Below are 19,428 nucleotides of genomic sequence, written 5' to 3'. Positions count from 1 at the left end.
TGTGCTGCTGCTTTGGGCAGTGGAGGACATCATTCCACAGGGACTTGCAACCAGGGACTGGCAAGGACTTCTGAGGAATGAAAACCCCATGGCAGAAACCTGTGCCACCAGCAACCTCCATCTCAGAGAACAGGTTTTGGGGCAGCTAAAGGTGTAGACAGGTAGCTGTGGGCTTTCCAAAAATACTTTTAGGGGCTTAATGCACTTCTGAAAATGCTTTTACCAATGTCATTTGTCAAAGGGCTTCAGCACGATGTTTGCTGGGTTCCTCAAGAGCCCTGGTCAGGGTGTTCACTTGAGAGCTGGAGAAGGAGCTCACTTGCTGCCATGCTCCTGCTCACTGGTGAGTCTGCTCTGGGCTGCAGCCAGAGTGCAGAGGGCCAGGGCTTTACTGAGCACCAGGAGCTGCCCCCATGAGCAAACTCCCAGCAGAGCCACCCGTAGATGGATGCCAGGGCAACCAGGGCAGCCAGGGCAGCCTTCCCGGCCCAGGGTGGAGCAGCGCCACGGAGCGGGCGCCCCTCACTCCCCTCTGCAGGTTCCTCTTCTGCACCGTGGAACTCCCCCTGAGATGATGCCTGAGGGGATTTCACGGTCTCTGGTGCAGAGAGAGCCCCTGAACAAGCCACAGTCCTCAAAAGGTCTCTGCTGCCAGATTTATTGTCCCCAACATACCTCTAACAGGCTCCCCTGGCTTAGGGACTGAGTTCACCCAGTGGTATTTTAGGGAGACAGGAGAGTCTTTGTACCCACAGAGGAAGGGAAACCTTCCTGAAGGAAAGGAGCAGTAAACTCCTGGGTGCAAGAGCATTTAATGTGTGTGCCCCGTGGCTCTGCACTGCCCCTTTCTGTAGGGACCCACTTCAGAGAGCCCTTGGCAGCTGCTTTGAGATGATGTCTGTCTCTCTTTGCCTTTGTACCTTGTGTGCAATTCCCAGGTGAGTCAGCTGGGACTTCAGAGGGGTTTGGTGAAAGCAGAAGCCATCTTTTCGTGCACTGAGGGCTTGTTAGAGACTGTTGAGAAGAAACAGTCACTTTTCCTGGCATGCCTTTAGTCAGTGTGACCTTAAGAGTGTGAAAAAGAGGGGGCCCGCAGTGACTGCCGTGGTTAAACAGCAGCAAGAGCATTTTCACAAGAGGGCTTCAGTCATTAACTGAGAAAACTTCCATGAAGGCAGCAGGGCTTTTGGGTAAGGTTTGAAGAGTCAGGCACTTCAATGGTGTGGAAAACACCAGAAATGGATGAACAGGCTGTAAGGTGCTGGAGTGTTCATTTTACTAGCAAGGCTGGTTAGGGAGGAATTGTCTCTTAGGATATGCAAAAAGCACCCAGTGATGCAGCATTTAATGGGGACACCACAGCTGAGTTACGGATCAGAGCTTTCTACTTTGCAGACCAAAATGGTGGTCCTGCATATTTTTGCCATCCAAAATGGAAATGGGTGATGTCCAGAAACACTGAGTAACGAAGTCAGCAAACTTAATGAGATTAGACTGTCTTACTCATGAGAATACTGATTTGCAAAGGCCGAGTGTGCATGTAGGGGTCTGGCTTTAATCATCTCCTCTAACATTTAGGCAACTGGAGATAGTTTTCTGATAGAGTTCTTGCTGCACAAAGCAACAAACCACCCAGCCAGGTAATTTCCTACATAGGTACTCTCTGGGGATTTTATGACTGACTTTATCTTCTCTTAACATGAAACTTACCTACCTCTCCATCTATACATGGATTTCTTTGGTCACGAGAAACTATTTTTTAAAAAAATATTTTCCAGTATTTGAGAAAAAAAGGTTTTTATTTTTCTCATTATGGGTTTGACCTAGTGCAGATCCAATCTGCATGTTTCACCCTGGTCTTGAATTTGCTGGTTTAAAAACCACAAAAGAGAAGACATGAGAAGTGTTCCTTTTACAGTGATATATTTCAAGGTGGTTTTATACTTAGTGAAATTACAGCTGGCACCCCAAGTACCGCACAGTCTTAACCCTACAAATTGAAACAGGATTTTTAGAAAGTCTTTCAGATACCTTTTGGTAAAGCTGTGGTTACTTGTCTTGATTTATGGTAACAGTCACCTCCAATATCAAAGATGTATTCCAATGTTCCAAAGGTGCCTTGGCTCACGACTGAAAGGATTTCATACTGACCCTGCCAATGCTTTTTTTTGGAGGATGGATGGTGTGTTACAAACCCAATGCCTGAAAACGCCTGCATTTCTCACTTCTACCTCCAAACGCGGCGATAATTACATTTAAATTTCAGAAGATGGCGTTGAAGATTTGCAATTAATATCCTAAACCTGCGGCACAGCGCGGTGACAGATTCTGTGACCTGAGACGTTGCAGCAGAGAGGATGTGGATGGATGTGCGCTGGGGACGTTAGAACAGACCAAAACCAGAGTGTCGTGGCGCGGCACACGTGCCTGAAACCCAAAGGGCGGCAACAGAGACTTTCAGCAAGCCCGGAGCTCGCTCCTCCATCCACCAGCTTCCACCACGTTAAGGCTGGAGGCTCTGAAGGCAGGCGAGCCGGCGGGTTGCAGCCCTGGTACCTCAAGATGGCCTTTGAGGAGGCAGCATCCCCTGGGTTCAGCCGGCCGGAACTGGTGGCTGTCCCCGCTCCCGCGGCTGCCGCCCCGTCGGGGTTCCCTGCCTCCAGAGCAGTGCCCCCCCACCTTGCCCCCCAGTTCACACCTTTCGGGCTGCAAAACACAGAGCAGGCTGGACGGGGACAGCCCGAGCCTTGGGGGAAAGGAGGCGGGTGTGTGCCTCATTCCGCTCCGCGATCCCGGCTCTGTGGGCCGAGCAAAGAGGGGTTGGGTGGCAGAGGGTGCCGGCAGAGGGTACCGACCCCAGGCACGGCGTGGGCTGGTGGGCGGATGCCCCCGCGTCTCTCCGAGCATCCCGGGGGCCCGGCCGGCGCCGTCTAGGACGATTCTGGTGGGTGTAGCGAACTAGGTCTTTACAGTAAAAGCCGACCGGCTCTCACTGGTAGGAGTTTCCCTGGGCTATTTATGTATGTGTGTCTGTCTGTAAAGATTTAAAAAAACCCAGCCCAGCGGGGACGCGGAGGGCGCCGGGCTGCACGCCCTCCCGCCCGCAGCGTGTTTACCAGCAATGGGTATGTGTCACTGCCTCAGATGTTTTCCAGCTCGCCAAGTCCCCGCTCCCCTCCGCCGGCTCCACCTCCGAGCCCGCCTCCCCCCCGCCCGGTACGACGCCCTCCATCATATAAAGAAACTTCCCGGTGCCGCCGGCCCAGTCGCTCTGCGCCCCGTCTCAGCGGCCGTGCGGCAGCCGGCGGCCCCTGCCCGCTCCCAGCGCCGCCACAGAGGTAAGGGAGGGCGGCCGAGCCCCGGGACCCCCAGCCCCGCCGGGCACAGCGCTCCCGCCGCGGCACCCGGGCAGGGAGGCGGGCTGGGAGGTGCGGGCGCCTCGGTTTCCCCCGGTGGGCACTTCTCCTGTGGCTGCCGGCACCTGAGCGAGCCTTTTTAAATTATTATTTATTTATTTCCCCCCTCTTTTATTCCCGCCCCCTCCCCCCCATTCTATTTTTTCTTTAATTTAAAGCAAAAGAAATAAAACCCGCCCGTTATCTGCTCCTGAGGTGAAGGCGCACACCGGTTCCCAGCCCGGCCGGTTCCCGCTATTATCGGGAGGGTCGCGGGAATATCTGGCAGGGATCCGCTTCGTGCACAGTGAAAGGAGGGAAAGCGACTTTTTTGGGGTCTTCCCACGGACTCCTACGGGCTGCGGGCTGGGGAGCCGTGGTCCCGAGCGTGTCCCATCCCCCCAGACGCACCATGTGCAAGGGAGATGCCGGGCACTGGCTTTGGTGTCCGGAGGGATGCTGCCCCTGCGGAGGCGTGCAAGGGGCGTGGAGCGTGCTGCCCACCTGCCCACAGTAGTGTGCGCCTGTCTGGCAAGGGTCTCGGAAAGGCTCCCCGTGGGTAGAGGCAAATATTCCTGGTGAGGAATCCCTTAATTTTGTTAAATGTAATAGGGGGTTGGAGTGGGAACCCACCGAACAAGGATTTCGGGCATTCAAGCATTTTCCAGATCGGTGAGACAAACCTGACGCCAGGTCCCCATCCCTGGTGCCGGTGTCCTGGAGTTGGCACCTTCCCAGAGGGTGCCCATCCCTGCGGAGCCGCGCCGCTCTCCCGTGCACGCCTGCGCCTCTGCGCGCAGCTATAGGGCTCTGTGTGGGGGGCTGCGAGCTCCCACGTTCCTGGGGACATAAGTGCCCTTATGCCGGGCTCTGTGGGTTGCTGTCTTTCCACTTTTAGGTATATGCAGTGTGTAGATTTGAATGTTGCTATGTGTGCGTGCTGGGAGCAGTTGGAGGGGTAGTTATGTATAGGACATCATGTGTTCCAGTGTGTCTTGCTGAAGTGAGCTTGTGAAAGCTACTTTGGTGTTATAGATAGATGCCATATAAACCATAACTGCGTGTGAAGCCCTCCGGATCGTGTGCGTGATATGTCTGATAGCACATATGTGCACGATCATATGCAAGTCTATTTTAATGCAATTTTTTCCTCCTTTGGTTAAAAAGTAAACTCCCAGTTGAACTCTCAGCAGGACAAGGGAGTTGTGCCTTAAGTCACAATAAAAATTTCAACGACCAATGTCTGTTCATGCAAAACAGTATTGGGACAGGGGGAAGTCTGTCGAAGCCTGCAGCACAGGCAGTGCCTGGGGAGAGCTGTGGGGGGGCTGTGCCCAGTTTCCTGAGGCTCTGTACCGTGTTTCCCGGGGCCCCAGGGCCTCGCTGCGTGCCGTGGCTGCTGTTTGGTGCGGTGTGTGTGGCATCAGGGTCTGGGCACCGCTGGTGCGGACTTAGCCCAGCACTTAACCTGTGGGTTTGCCTCTCCCCACATCCTGCCCATTTGCCCCTCCTCCGCAGCCTCCCAGAGAGCCGGTGCTTGGACGTGTGTGGAGAGGTCAGCTTAGTGGGGCACTCCAAAACCCCCTGCCCAACCTGTGACACGAGTGGCATGAACTTGGAGCCGGGCGAGTGCGGGATGAACTCAGTGAGCTGTGGCAATGGGAAACTCCGCCAGTGGCTGATCGACCAGATAGACAGTGGCAAGTACCCTGGGCTGGTGTGGGAGAACGACGAGAAGAGCATCTTCCGCATCCCCTGGAAGCACGCTGGCAAGCAGGACTACAACCGGGAGGAGGACGCCGCCCTCTTCAAGGTAAGGCTCAGCCTGGGCTTAGGATTGTGGAGCACTGGCAAGGCAGGAGGGATGCCCCTCACCATCTCATCCTTGCCACCTGCCTCAGCAGGCTGTTTCTGCTGGTTGGCTGCTGCTGGACACTGCCTGGCAGGTGGAGCAGGCTGTGCCCTGGTGTCCCTGTGTTTGCGGGACAGCCCACCCTTCCACAGTTCACTACGGGGAGCTAAATGCTTCTGGGACCTCAGCACATCTGTTTCCACATTCATTCCCCTTTCTTTTGCCCACTAAACAGTTTTTTGTACCTTACCATGCTGCTATTTTTTAGCCTTAACTTGTAGGGAGTAAGTTCATGAACAATTCATGCATATGTAAGCACACACACATATGCTGTTTCAAGCATTGTGCTTTGTACTTGATTCTTTTCTTTCTTTTTTTTCTCCTTTTTTTTTTTTTTTTTTTTTTTCCCATTTTCCTGCTCTTTTGATTATCTGAAATGTTTCCAGGCTTGGGCTCTTTTTAAAGGAAAGTTCAGAGAGGGCATTGATAAACCAGATCCCCCTACCTGGAAGACAAGATTAAGGTGTGCTTTGAACAAGAGCAATGACTTTGAAGAACTGGTGGAGAGAAGCCAGCTGGACATCTCAGATCCCTATAAAGTGTACAGAATAGTGCCAGAAGGAGCCAAAAAAGGTAAAGCATCTCAAATTCCCTGTATAATGTGAATGTGAAAATGTCTCATTGCAAGGATATGAGGACTGAAGTGTGCTTTTCTGGAATGGCCCTGCAGCCTTTGTAAGTCTTTTAAGGGACCAAAATGAGGGCTCAAGTGCAGCTTGTTCTGGTGACTTTAGAGGCTGTGTCTGTGGGAGGACTGCTGGCATTTGAGTTGGAGCACTGAAAGGGAGCCCCTGCAGGAAGATGCAGACAGGCGCCTGCACATCACTGGAGGAATTGCTCTTTTAGCTGGAGCCTCTCTGCCAGTTCTGTGTAGTGAGAGCCAAGCAGGAGGCTCAAGGGACGGGCAGAAAAAAAAAAAAAATGCATGCTGGATCTAGGTTCTGAATACAGGGAAGAGCAATTTTGGGGAAGACAGTAAGCAAACTGACTTGAGTGGAAAGAGCTGTGAGTGAGGGATGCCCAGCCTTCAGCCTCCAGGGCAGGGGCAGGGCAATGCCTGCTCTCCATGAAGACCCTGGTGCCAGGCAGGGCCTGTGAGAGGCGAAGGTTTGGCATCTTTGTGCACTAGGCTGGGACACACTGTGCTGTGGGGCACTGCAGAGCCCAGAGGCACAGAATGCCTCCCAGACCTGACTGCAACTGGAGCCAGGAATCCAGTCCCAAGTGGGCGCTGGAAGGCATTTTGGTCCTCTCTCTGTTCTGTGGCAGGTTGTATGGATTTGCCTTTATTGTGCTGATTTCAGATTTCCTTAAGATGTGGAATAATTTATTTTCATCCCTCAGGTGCAAAACAGATCAGCATGGAGGAGCAGCCATTAATGATGAACCATCCCTTTCCAATAACATCTCCTTACACTGCACTACCATCCCAGGTATGGCATTAGTTGAGTGTTTTTCTTATTTGGTGCCTCTACACTGAGCAGCACAATTTCTGTGCTGTGTCTGTCCTTGCTGGCGGGGCTCTCAGGTTCTCCCTGTGAAGAAACTTTATTATGAGAACTGAGAAATTGAGAAGCAACTTTTCTAATGTCAGATGAGGCTACAGGGCAATTGCTTTCCCTTGGTGTTGTTTATCCCGGAGTAATAGCTCTTTTCTGTTGGACGACAGTTCCTAATGCCCTGCCATTCTGTCGGTGCCAGAATGTGAGCACCCAATGAAGCCTTGCTCTTTCAAGCAGACATTTACCAACAGTACTTTGACTGCCTTTTGTTATTCCACTCCACTTATTATTTACACCAGTGGTGAGAAACTCATTTGAAAGCCTCATTGGTGGTGGTGGCCAAGTGCCATCCGCGTAGCCTGGGCACAGCTCAGACCTCCACGGGCTTTGGCAGGGAAAATCAAGGAGCTGAGATGAGAAAGTTGATGCAATGCATAACATTAGTTCTGACACTGCCTACTAAAAGAATACCTCATTAAATCGAATAGGTACCGAACTACATGATGCCCCATGAACGGAACTGGAGGGAGTTTGCCCCGGAGCAGCCACATCCTGACATTCCGTACCAGTGTGCCAGTATCCCCTTCGCCGCTCGCGGGCATCACTGGCAAGGGCCCGGCTGTGAAAATGGTAAGAAGCCCCTGTTTAGGGCTGCTTGCTGAGGCTGGCCACCTGGAGGAACCTCACATTCCTCAGGCTTATTATTTGTGGCTTTGATTGGAATTAACAGATGTGAATGGGGAGGAGTGCTGGGCTCCCTTGAAAGGGAGCCACCTTTGTCCTGGCTCTTGCATTCACTGCCACTGTATGTGTGGTGTGTGGGCCATGCAGTTCTCTGCATTGATAGAAATCAGCCCCCAAAAGTCCTCAGCTGTCTCAAAAGCCCTGAGCAATAAAGAAGGCAACCAGCCCTCACAAAAACCCCAAATGGGAACATATGTTCTTTAGCTTTTCTCTCTGATTTTGGACTTTTGGAGGCATACACCAGTGAGGTTTTCCCTCTAGCCTTGTGGGTTAGACTGACATTATTCTCCCTAGAGGAAAGCTGGAATTATTACTTTATTTTAGTGCTGTGGCAGTGGGACAACTTGTCATGGACTGAGATTCTCTTGGGGCTGGTACAGCAGAAACAGAATAAAGGAATGTTTCCTTCCCCAAAGATCTCACAGTACCAGAGCCTAACACAATCACGGCTTTCCAAGCTCTGCATCTGTAGGAAAAAGCCCAAATTATGAAAATCAGCAGTGCTGAAATTGCAGGGAATAAAACGTAAGAGAAAGGGAACAGTGTGCTGTAGACCCTTGCAGGGTAACTCACCTGAGGATGCAGGCATTTGCTTTGTGAGAAGTACCTGCTTCAGAAGGGCAGGACAGGATGTGGAGCAAGAAAGGACCCTTAGTGTAGGTGCTATATTTTCAGACGACAGCTCTCCCCAATTTTCATGCAGAGAAATCTTTGGATCTGCTAAAAAGTAAATACTTAGTGCACTGCAACTTTTTCTGGCAGTATATTGGAATTATTAGGCAGAATGTATTGCTTTCTAGTTGAGTTATTTGATAACAAAAAAATGAGGGTAGCAAGCAGAATGAGCTCTGCCCTCAAGTACATTCTCTGCAGCACTTAAACACATTTGGATACTTTGCTGAATTTGTAGGCAGTTGTTAGTGGTTGATATTGTGTTTATCACTGGGCTATAAAATGCATCAAGAGATGGTGGGTGTTTTTTATCCCTGTTGCTCCAGCTCCTGATTGTGGTGAATTCTGCCACTGGGAAAGGTAATGCGTTCTTGTCTGCAAGTCACTTGCATCTTCCTCCAAAGACTTTTACTGGCATTAAGAAACAGAGGAAAAACATCAGTTGTCCATGATATAATCCACTTACCCAAAGGCATCTGTTGGAACAGTTTAGTAGTTCTAAATAGTTCTGCTAATAAAACCCTAATAGTCTTCTGCTGCACATTTTTCTTCACCTACATTTAAACAGTGTTAATCCCAGCTTTATTGTTATACCCATCATTAATATTTTTTGGAAATAGGAATTGTTTCATGCAGGTGACTTTTAAGGGCACTGTAGTCTAGTTAAAAATGTAAATTATTATCTCTAATGGAATAACATGTTAAGCAAGGAAAAGGATCGGGGGAATATAGAAACACTAAGGGATTATCTCATGCAGACCCAATTGAAAATATAGTCCAGGTAACATCTGGAGTGATAGGCAGAGTTGGCCTACGTGGAGGAATTGGGAAATAAGACCTTTTTAAGAAGAAGGGAAAAGAGAAAGAGTGCCTGTTGGGGCCCAGGAAAACTCACTTTTGCATTGCTGTGATCTCTGCCCTAACTTTTCCTTTAGGATTTAGGCCTCTGTCACTGACTTTTGTTTGTGAAAACAGGTTGTCAGGTGACAGGAACCTTTTATGCTTGTGCTCCTCCTGAGTCCCAGACTCCTGGCATCCCGATTGAGCCAAGCATAAGGTCTGGTGAAGCCCTCGCTCTGTCAGGTAAGGTCCATAACCCCCCAGGCTTCCTGGGGAGCTTGACAAGAGACTCCCACTTCTGGCTCGCCCAGGCACCATCTCTCCTTTCAGATGAAAGGAAAAAAGAAGGAAAAAAAAGAAACCTCTTTAATGAATGAATTTGGGTGGATGGTTGTAAGTCTGTTTTCCAGGATACTTAAGCACTTCCAACCCCAGCTCCAAGGGATGGAGGTGATTAAACCTTATGGAAGTGCTTCACTGGCTTGTGGTGTTAGTGCTGGGTTATGTTGGTGAGACTCCAAATCAGACCTTCCCAGGGGAGTCTGGCAATTTAGGAGTGTCAGTGACTTAAGGCTCAGGTTTTCATTTGGGAGGACCACCCCCCCACCCCCCCCCCAGAACTGGTAGTGCTTGTAATGCTCCTGTTGGAGCTGTCTGGCTTTGCTCTGCTTTGCTATTCCTGGTGGGGAAAAAAAAAAAAAAAGAAAAAAATACATTCAGGAAAGAAAAGGGAAGTTATTTCAGCCAGGCTTACAGATGTCTGGATGCTGGGGAGCTTTCTAAGTAATTCTGGGAAAAGGTGTGGGAATATGCTTTTCACAGAAATAATGGATAGACCTGTAAAGTGCTGCTTGGTGGGTTTCTTAAGTGGGATTGTTCTCCTGAGACAGGGTCAGTGTGGGTGTGGAGATTTGTGTTTCTTTGTGTGTGTATGTGAACATGCATTGTACACACGTGTATATACTATATATATGTATGTATATATATATATATATATGTATTTTCAGTGCTGTGCAAATTTGTAGGAGTCAGCCAAGTAGACCAAATGGCCATTTGAAAGCAAGGCAGGGGATTTTGGGTACAGCCCTGTTGGAGCTGGAGCCAGCAGTTGCTTCTCTCCAGGCAGCTGAGTGCAAGTTTGCAGGTCCCCTGTGCAGAAGCCTTTTCTATGCAAAGTCTGGGGGGAAACACAGCTACTTCCTTGTTAAATCTGAGGAAGTGCACTGAGCTGGTGGGTTTAATTGTGACGTGAACTTGGAAAATGTGACCAACATCAACTTTTTCTGGGCATATTTTCCCTTTTAAATGGAAATGTGAAGTTTGTGGGATTTTAGTTGCTACTGAATTCCCACGCGTCAGTAATCGTTTTAATAAGATGAGAGAGCATTAATGCTACTGTGTCCCAAAAAAATTAGTATTTATATTATTTTTATTTTTTTTACTAATATGACATTCTGGGTGGTGCTGACCACTGGGCTCAGAAATCTTATGCAAACTTGTTTCTTGGCCTTAGCACAGATCTGAAACAGAGAACATCCATACTAATTTATCACAGTTATTGTTTTTTGTTTGTCTGCTTGTTTCTCCTTGTAGACTGCCGACTCCACATCTGCTTATATTACCGTGAAATACTGGTGAAGGAGGTGACAACTTCCAGTCCTGAAGGCTGTAGGATATCCCACGGGCAAAGCTATGAGGTCAGCAGCCTGGACCAAGTTATATTCCCTTATCCAGAGGATAATGGCCAGAGGAAGAACATAGAAAAACTGCTGAGCCACCTGGAGCGAGGAGTAATTCTATGGATGGCACCTGATGGCCTCTACGCTAAGAGACTTTGCCAAAGCAGGATCTACTGGGATGGGCCTATGATGCTCTGCAGTGACCGACCCAACAAGCTGGAGCGGGACCAAACGTGCAAGCTCTTTGATACTCAGCAGTTTTTAGCAGGTAATTCCCACTATGGCTTTGATACCCTTTTGGAAATGTCACCTAGTCACTGTCCAAATCAGCTTTATGGGAGGGCTCTTTTCATTAAAGTGAGAATAGCCCCTTGACACTTCTGGGCAAATGCAGCCAAGCGGTGCTTGAATCCTGAGTAATCCTATAAATTTCTGCTCCTGGACATCCAATGCCCCTGCACAGACCAGCAGGAGTCAACTGAGGCTCAGCTGGTGACACCCAATCTCTCATATTCCTATATGAAGCATAAGGATGAACCTAGCAAAATAGTTTTTCCATAAATTGACACAGAAAACTGGATCCTCATGTTGGATTTGCTAGTCTAAGTCATGAACAGGTCTGTGGTCTGCACCTGCACTCCTCTCAGTTTGACCCAGAGCAAGCCTGAGTACACAAATTTCAGTAGCAAGCCTTCTTTTCAGTCTGTGTCAGTGTCTAAAAGATATCTAGGGATTCAGAAGGATTTCACAAACTCTGGAATTTCAGGACTGCCTAATATTGTGAGCAAGGAGGTGCATACCTCACCAGAGCTCTCTGGAAAGGTCTCATTTTGCACAAGGTAGAGCAGGGGAGTGCTTTAGGACAGGGTTTTCTCCTTAGGGCCCGTGAAGGGAAGGGGCAAAGCTTCAACCCCACTTCCCAGCAGACCTGCACAGGTGGAGAGAGGAGAGCTGTCCACCCATAGAAACTGGTGAGAGGTAGTCACTGTCCTAGAGGACAGCTTGGACTGCAGGGATAGATATTGGCCCTTTCTGAATGTTTCTGGCATCACTTAGAGGTAAACTAAGTGGCTATGGTTTGGTGTGTTTTCCTACTAGAACAGGGCAACAGCACTGGCATGACACTCTTAGGGGAATAATGCCTTGCAAAATTTAAAAAAAACCCAACAAATGAAATCCAAATAATCAGTTTTAGCATACTTTATATTCCAAGGTTGATACGCTGTCCTAGAGAAACAGACAAGAAAAAAATGCATTTAAAGAGAGAAATCTTATACAGATATGAGAATTGACAGTTAGAAAGGGGAATTTGAGGTCAGGCATTGGGTTGGGCTTCAATCACATGCTAATTTAAAGATGTATAATTCTGTGCCTGGTGATGGTTTTGGAAATCCCTTTCCCTTTTCTCAGGTGGTTTTAGATGTGCTCTGGGTTCTTCCAAATGATTGACAGGGCATCTCTTTTTAGATACTTAACCCCAAAGATAAGCTCAAGCAATAGTTATTTTTCACCCTCCTAAATTACTTATGCACCAGTGCCTGTGCAAACCCAAGTGTGTGGTTGCAGTCACAGTCTGTGGCGTGTGCAAAGCGAGTTTTTGCATGTGATGGTGCTCAGTGAAGTTTGGAAGTGACTTGCCATGGGCCTGACACATCTGCTGTGTTAATTGAATGTGCTGAGGTCCCAGCCTGCAAGTGAGCTCAGGGATTCCCCTGTGCTGGGAAACTGGGACTCCCCTGGGAAGAGAGGCAGATGATCTCTGCCAGGGAGGGAAATCATGAGCAGCAGAGAAAGGGACAGATGCAGAACTGCTTTGAACCAACCACAGCTCTTGGGAAACCACTGAGGAGCTGAACCCTACAATGCAAACTGCACTGGAGCATGGGGGACTGTGCTGAGAAGCCTCTGCTGCTGAGAAAGCTAAAATGGGGCAATAAACCAGAAACCAGGGGAATGTCTCTGTGGAGAGAGATAAATGCATTGTAATGGTTGTAAATTCGGCTGGGTGGAGAGTAGAACAGAGGAAGAGAGCTTGGAGTGTGAGGGTGGCAGCCAGAGAATGGTTGGTGGGATGGAAGGAGTGGCAACTGGAGCAGGAGGATCAGGAGGTGGGAAATGTTTGGGGAGGCACATGGGAGGCACATCCCTTGGGTGCTGGATGATGCACTTGGGCCTGGAAAAGAAGATGGAGCGAGGGGAAGGTTTTGGAGAGGTACAGGGCTGAACTCAAACCATGATTATCCTGGTGTTGTGAAAGCAAGGGCTTTCTTCTCCAGGTCTGTGCTATGGGCACTCCCACAGGCATTCAGGATTTGGAGAATTGCTGAGGTCAGGTAAAACAAGGGAAAGAGGAAGCTGAAAGAAGTTTTACATCAGCTGGATTTGCCTTGGGTGGATCATCCTTCCTTGTCCTGTAGCTGCACAGAGGGAAGCAGAGTCCCATGGAAAATATCTCTTCTTTCTTGCCTTATCCCTAGAGAGCTCATGGCACATTTCAGGTTTTTTTGAGGAGACTCTGGGGAAAGCTAAATTTTACTCCATGTTTTAAGTGAGCTGCCCATTGTTTTACTTGCTTTACTGGGCCTTTCAGTAAGAGTAGTAGTCCAAGCCAGGGTTGGGATGCTATTGTGATAGCCACTGAATCCACATGTTGGTCTGAAAAGCTTGCAGTTAGAGTAGGAATGGTAGGGGTGTATTTTGGGAAAAGATGCATTTGTCATGTCAAGTTCAAAGGCTCTCCTTTCCCTCTATAGCACAGAGGGTGCTTCATTATACTGCATTGGCTTTAGTATTAATTGCAGCTTTTCCCAGAATGCATGAACAGGGTTATAAATTAAAATGGAATATTTACCTATCAGCTATGTAGAAACACAGCACTTAACACATGCTTTAGCAAGGATATTGTGTTAGATTGAATTTTCTCTTTTCTGGATGGAAATGCAGTGTCAAAACCACAACATTTGGTCCACAACACAGGAGATTTTGGTCTGAGTGGGAATACCTTATAAAGGCCTCCCCTGCTACTTTTCATAGGGGCACTGACTATTAGAATAATAATGATTCATCATTTCACTTTGAACAACGTTATGGGTTGGCAAAGAGAGTGCAGGGGCACAGAAGACACAGAAAGCTCTTTTTGCTGGCTCAGGACATGGCTGAAGTGGAGCTCTTTCCCCTTCCTTATCTCAGTGTGACAGTGACCTTACCTCTGTCACAGTCTGGCTATGGCTAATTTTTGTGCCTGGCAGTATTTTGTGTCTCTGGCACTACCAAAACATTTCAGTGCTGCTCTTGTGTGTCTGCTTGAATGGCTCCCTTGGATGGTAGCAGCAATGTCTGCTCCAGGGGTTCTGCAGTCGGGCTCCCATAGAAGTACTAACTGGAAGATATCGTGGTTTGTGCATATGAAATCAATTGTGAGACAAAGCAAACAGAAAAGTTGCAGTGTTGTAACCAGCTCCCCCTGATCCGAGGGAAGGTCTCCAAACTCAGTGTCTTGTCAGACCTTTTGCCTTTTTCCTGACCTCTCTCATCAACCCCTGGAGTTACTTTATCTTCTCCACTGTGCTCCAAGACATTCCACAAAGTCTGTCTTACTGGCCTGTACTGGTTTTGACTGCAGGAGGGTTAATTTTCTTCATAGCGGTCCTTGTGGTGCTGTGGTTTGGATTTGTGACCGAAACAGTGCTGATAACACAGGGACATTTTAGCTGATATTGAACAGTGCAAGCACGATGTCAAGGCTTTCTCCTTGTCTCATTCTGCCCTCAGAGTCTGGGAAGGGGCACAGTCCCTTCAACCATCCCAGCTGAGGGATATTCCATTCCATATGACCTTGAATTCTGCAGTAAAACAGGGCATGGGGGAAGTGGCCAGAGGTTGCTGTTGCTTGGGCACTGGCTGTGTGTAGGTCAGCTGGTCACGAGTGATTGCTTTTTCCATCACTTGTTTTTCTTTGTTTTGTCTTCTTTGTTTGTTTCTTTTTACACATTAAATTGTCTTTATCTCATCCCACATTTTTTTTTCCTTTTGCCATTTTGTTTTTCTCTCCCATGCTGGTGGAGAGAGTGAGTGAGTAACTGTGTGGTGCTTGCCAGTCTCCCATGATTATTCCACAGCATGGTACTTTCTCTCTTCCCAGACCTGCAAGACTTTGCTCACCATGGACGTCCTCTGCCGAGATATCAGGTCACTCTGTGCTTTGGGGAGGAATTTCCAGATCCACAGAGGCAGAGGAAACTAATTACAGCCCATGTAAGTAGGATTTCTGCCTTACCGAAAACAAACACACTCCTTGGAGGATATGAATCTGCCAGTCAGGCTTTTTGTGTCTCATGTAGATTATGAGGGAGGTAGGAAATTGTTGACAATGCAGCACTTTCCAGAGCAAGGTTTAATCCCCAGATCTGCTAAGGACTGACTGGAAGCCCGCAGTAGGGCAGAGCACCTGATTTTCCCTCTCTACAGAGCATGTCATTTGTGATCTGTTGCAAACCCCATCTAAAGCTGAAAATGTACCTGGAAATGCTGGGCCGTGTTGTTATCACCACCAGCCCAGTTGTGCAGCTGCTTGGGCCACCTGGCCACTGCAGGATGTGGTGCTTTTACAGCCACTGAACCTGAAGGTGCCCCAGAACCCCAGCCTTCATCTCAAGGGCCTCAGCCCTTAATGGGATGCAAGGGCTGCCTGTGCAGCTTCAGGGTTCAGTAGCTGTCAGGCTCATGGGCTGACTGACCTCAGTTCACACACACTCAAAGCTGTTGTTTTGGGATGCTCTCAGAGAGAGGGTGATGGTGCAGACTGATACCAGGTACTTTCTGAATTGGCCCATAAAACCACAAGAGAGGTGGTAATTAGTGGCAGGGCTTAGCTTGCTGCATCCTTGAGAAGAAAACCAGCATATTTTACATTTTTCAAAAGCCCCTTCAGTAGCAGGATGTGTGCCAAGTCAGCCTTCTGCCATAAGCTGTGGCCTTTGCTTAGCTGTGTTGCTTTTGTGCTGCCACACTGCTGCCTGGCAGGTCTCTGGGGTGGAAGTTGAGAAGCTCACAAACCCATCCTGAGCTGTGCAATGACTGGTTAGAGATGGTTGCCCATCCCTGACTCTCATTCAACTTTTCCCCATTCTTATTTTGGCTTTCCAGCTTTCCATCACTGCTTTGCAGCATTCTCTCTCCAGCTCCCATATCAATTTCTTGTCCTGGTATCTTCTCTGTGAAGCTGTACCTCCTGCTCTTTCCGGAGCTTTGCTTCCCCTTTGCCAACTGCTGAATCTGCTCATCCTCTCGATCTGTCCTGACTTGTGGGCTGGTGGGGCTCTACCATCCCACCAAACAGTTATGCACTGGAAGCTGCCTGGGGCACCTGTCCCACTGCCTTCCCATCTCCACCATGGCATTTATTTCCTCCAAAACAATGCCTGTGTCTTTTAACATGGAGGGATTGGCTGGCCAGCAGGAGAGGGTTGTGGACAAGTGTTATCCAGCCTGTTCTCCACTGGAAGTAAGGAGAGCTTCAGGTCTTTGTTCTCAGTGTTCAGCTCAAATATTTACAGTCAGAGCCCAAAGCCCTGAGACGGAGTGGTGGTTTCTGAAGAGACAGAAGTGAAGGCAGTGTTAACTCATACAAATCCCACTTGGTGGTTGAACAAATTCCTCATCAGAGCTTGAATGAACAGAAACAAGAGTAACCTTGATGTTAGGTTGAAATCTAACTTCAGACACAGTCATTTGGTGACATATCTCAGCCTACCTGAGGGCTCCAACATTTCAAGTTAAGTTCTCAAAGTACTTTGCAGTACAAACAAGACTTTTGGCATGTTCAACATATGTTTAAACACTTGAAGCAGCCATGGGCATGTGTGTTCTGTGGGCATTGCTCACAGCCTGGGGCTGCTAAGGGACTGCAATTTTTGATACATCATTCATCACTGTTACAGTCCCTTATAATAAAGTGGTGAAGGTAAGGAGTGTGTGCAGGTAGTGAGACGCTTGGCAGCAGAGCTAGGCTAGGCTAGGCAAGACCTAGTTTAAAACAGAGATTAGTGAAACCACTGAAATTGTATTCCCATTCTGGTAAGCAGAACTGTTCTGCCCCATCTTGTTTTTAAATTAAAACCACCCTGAATAACTAAGATGAGGAGCGTGAAATTTTGTCACATGTCTGATTAACATTTTGTCTGTTCTTAAGGTTGAACCAATGTTTGCCAGGCAGCTGTATTACTTTGCTCAACAAAACAGTGGACATCTGCTGAGAGGCTATGATTTGCCAGAACTTGTGACTAGTCCAGAGGATTATCACAGATCTATTCGCCATTCCTCTATTCAAGAGTAAGAACCTCAGGAGGAGTGGTTTTAAAGGCACTGTAAAGATTGTGCAGAGTGGAAGAGCAGATCTGGGTCACGATTTGGAGATCCACAATCCCTGCTGGACGCGTTCAGTGGTACAATGATAGGCAACTAGAACAACTGTATTGTACAATAAAATTGACGGGTCTTCAACATTTGGATGCTACGTCTCGCATGGGGCTCCACTGTCGCTGAGAATTAACTCGAAACTGACAAAATGATTGCTTTGTTTACGTTTGCTTAATGTTTTTCTTGGCTTTTGAGGACTGATCCTTACCGAAGACTTAAATCCAGAGTTTACACTGTTACCTTTGCAGGGCTATTTATTTTGGATTACTGATCTCAGGGAAAGTTCATAAATTTGCAGTGTTCCCAGTTTGAAACTGTAGCTACTGTAGGTGGGTAGCAAATGTAGATGGTTTATTGAGAATAGCTGATACATGTAAGTGGTTATAAATTTAGATTCATAAGTGTGATGCCTATATTCTTGTATAGAATATTTCAGTGTATTTTTTGAAAACAATGCAATTCTTCAGAGACATATTTTTTTAATGCCTGACTGACACTTGTCCTGATAAGGAATTTTGTTGCTGCCATTGTTGTTATTGGATTAGCCTCCATGATAGCAGTCTCTAAAGTAATGCATTTATGGTACTGTGTTAAGAAAAGTGACCGTTCAACTCATGTTACCTGTGAATTTAGTGGATTAGCCGCTAAGATTTTAGAGTCCCGAAGAGCAGGTTTATAAATAAATTGCATTTTTCTTATAATTGTAAGCTCCGATGCATGCATTATACATACACATATATATGTATGTATATATGTATGTGTTAGAATTAAGTTGGCAAAGCTTGCAAATAGCACAGAAATGGTCCAGCTACCCCTTTCTGATGTCACATACATAAGCCAGGTTAAAATAGCCACCACCTCTGACTTACACAGAGCCAACTCTGCTGTTTGTGTGCACTTGCAGCTTTCTTCCAGTGGTACTGAAATGAATGTGAAGGGAGAGCTCAAGGTGAGCAGCACTTGGCCTTCTGTACTAAGGCAGTCAAGGAAATACTTGTTTGAATGTTCGCAGGATTTGATGCAGTTTGCAGTTTCCAGTGGTAGGGTGCTGTTAGAGAGACAAAGAGGTGTGTTGGGTGTGTGTGTGTCAGTGAAGTTTCCTTGCTGGCAGGCAGACCATGTGGTCTTAGCAGCTTTCACTCCATGATTCCCCTGTGCTTAGCAGACATACTTCACTTGACTTCCTAAATGAGGAAGAAAAAACGGTACTTGGTCTGGCAGCAGACTTGTGTTAGGACTTTGAATTTATACATCTTAAAGATGCATACTTTTTTGGGATATATTATCCCCCTCCTTCTCCACAGTGCCAAGCAGAATGAACACATCATTTCTACTTTGTTACTTGAAGGGTTTTTTTTTCCTGGCTTAAACATTTTTGTAGAGGAGACCTCTTTCTTAGACATTAAAAGCAATGCTCTAGGTGACCATCTGAGATTTTTTGCATGTGCTTTTGTCCTGTGCATACATTTACTGAAAGGGACTTTTGTGTTCAAACTTAACGGGTACAATACAAATATTTGATGTGTTTTTCACTTTTTTTCTAGTGGTTGTTGCTTCATATGCTCATTGCTTCAGCTCACGTCTTGGAATAAATTTCTATTTCCCTACCAACTGGGTGCGTATGTATTGTTTTCATAGTGGGACAAATCTAACACCTGTGGTTCTGCACTGTGAACCTGGGCAGTGCTGCTGGCTGTCTATGGGGAACTCTGTTCTGAGCCAAAAGTGCAGGCAAAGGTCAAAAGGTAAGGATTTTTGCTTACGGAAATGTCTGCAATATTAGCCACAGGTAGCAGAAAAAGGGAAAATAGGGAGGTTCCCCTTCGGCTGTTGGTTTCCAGGTCCATGAACAGTGCAGCAGAGCCCCTGCAGCTGGGGAGCTGGTGCTGCCATGCTCTGTCCCTGCCCCTCCAGGACTTCTGGGGCTGGGGACTAGGCTGGTACTCTCCTGCCCAGCCCAGCATGCGGGGATCCTCTGACTGCCACTTAGTTCCTGATTGTTAGGAGTTTCCAGTACACTTTAAAGTGCATAAAGCTAGGAAACAGTGAGAAGGAGGATGGTAAAGTGAACTGAAGTAGTGAAGTTGCAAATAGGAGGGAGTTTACCAGGTAGCCCCTCTTTGTTGGAAATCAGGGTCCTGAGAGGGGTTTTTGTGTGCAAGAGCTTACAGAGCAATACAGTTACAATATCTGTAAAGCATATGAAGATTGAGGGGAGAATATTTTCTCTTTTTGTGCAGACTCCTATTAAATATCAAGGTGCATTA

At 47.6% G+C, this 19,428-nt stretch overlaps 1 protein-coding gene across 2 annotated transcripts; it reads left to right on the top strand.

Moving 5' to 3' along the window:
• Window positions 1-3,220: 3,220 nt before the first annotated feature.
• On the top strand, window positions 3,221-18,772 carry IRF4 (interferon regulatory factor 4). Of its 2 annotated transcripts, XM_002199511.7 has the most exons (9): window positions 3,221-3,338; window positions 4,914-5,208; window positions 5,694-5,880; window positions 6,652-6,740; window positions 7,298-7,439; window positions 9,201-9,308; window positions 10,659-11,012; window positions 14,886-14,998; window positions 16,935-18,772. In XM_002199511.7, exons 2-9 carry the CDS (start codon window positions 5,005-5,007, stop codon window positions 17,076-17,078), a joined length of 1,341 nt encoding a protein of 446 aa, XP_002199547.5. In that variant the 5' UTR covers window positions 3,221-3,338; window positions 4,914-5,004; the 3' UTR covers window positions 17,079-18,772. The 2 variants fall into 2 exon arrangements, with proteins under 2 accessions (XP_002199547.5, XP_072780195.1); XM_072924094.1 differs by lacking the exon at window positions 3,221-3,338 and having other exon boundaries at window positions 4,525-5,208; window positions 16,935-17,223.
• Window positions 18,773-19,428: the final 656 nt, after the last annotated feature.

This window comes from Taeniopygia guttata, chromosome 2, assembly GCF_048771995.1.
Source record: "Taeniopygia guttata chromosome 2, bTaeGut7.mat, whole genome shotgun sequence".
Lineage (NCBI taxonomy): Eukaryota > Metazoa > Chordata > Aves > Passeriformes > Estrildidae > Taeniopygia > Taeniopygia guttata.
The sequence above is the reverse complement of the archived record's forward strand: the minus strand, read 5'-3'. Positions and strand labels throughout refer to the sequence as shown.

Excerpts from the sequence above, each read along its gene's own strand:
- IRF4 (XM_072924094.1), top strand. The coding sequence starts at position 4,645 with ATGCAAAACAGTATTGGGACAGGGGGAAGTCTGTCGAAGCCTGCAGCA. Across the intron at positions 5,881-6,651 it reads GCCAGAAGGAGCCAAAAAAG|GTGCAAAACAGATCAGCATG; the intron begins GTAAAGCATCTC and ends TTCATCCCTCAG. Across the intron at positions 11,013-14,885 it reads TACTCAGCAGTTTTTAGCAG|ACCTGCAAGACTTTGCTCAC; the intron begins GTAATTCCCACT and ends CTCTCTTCCCAG.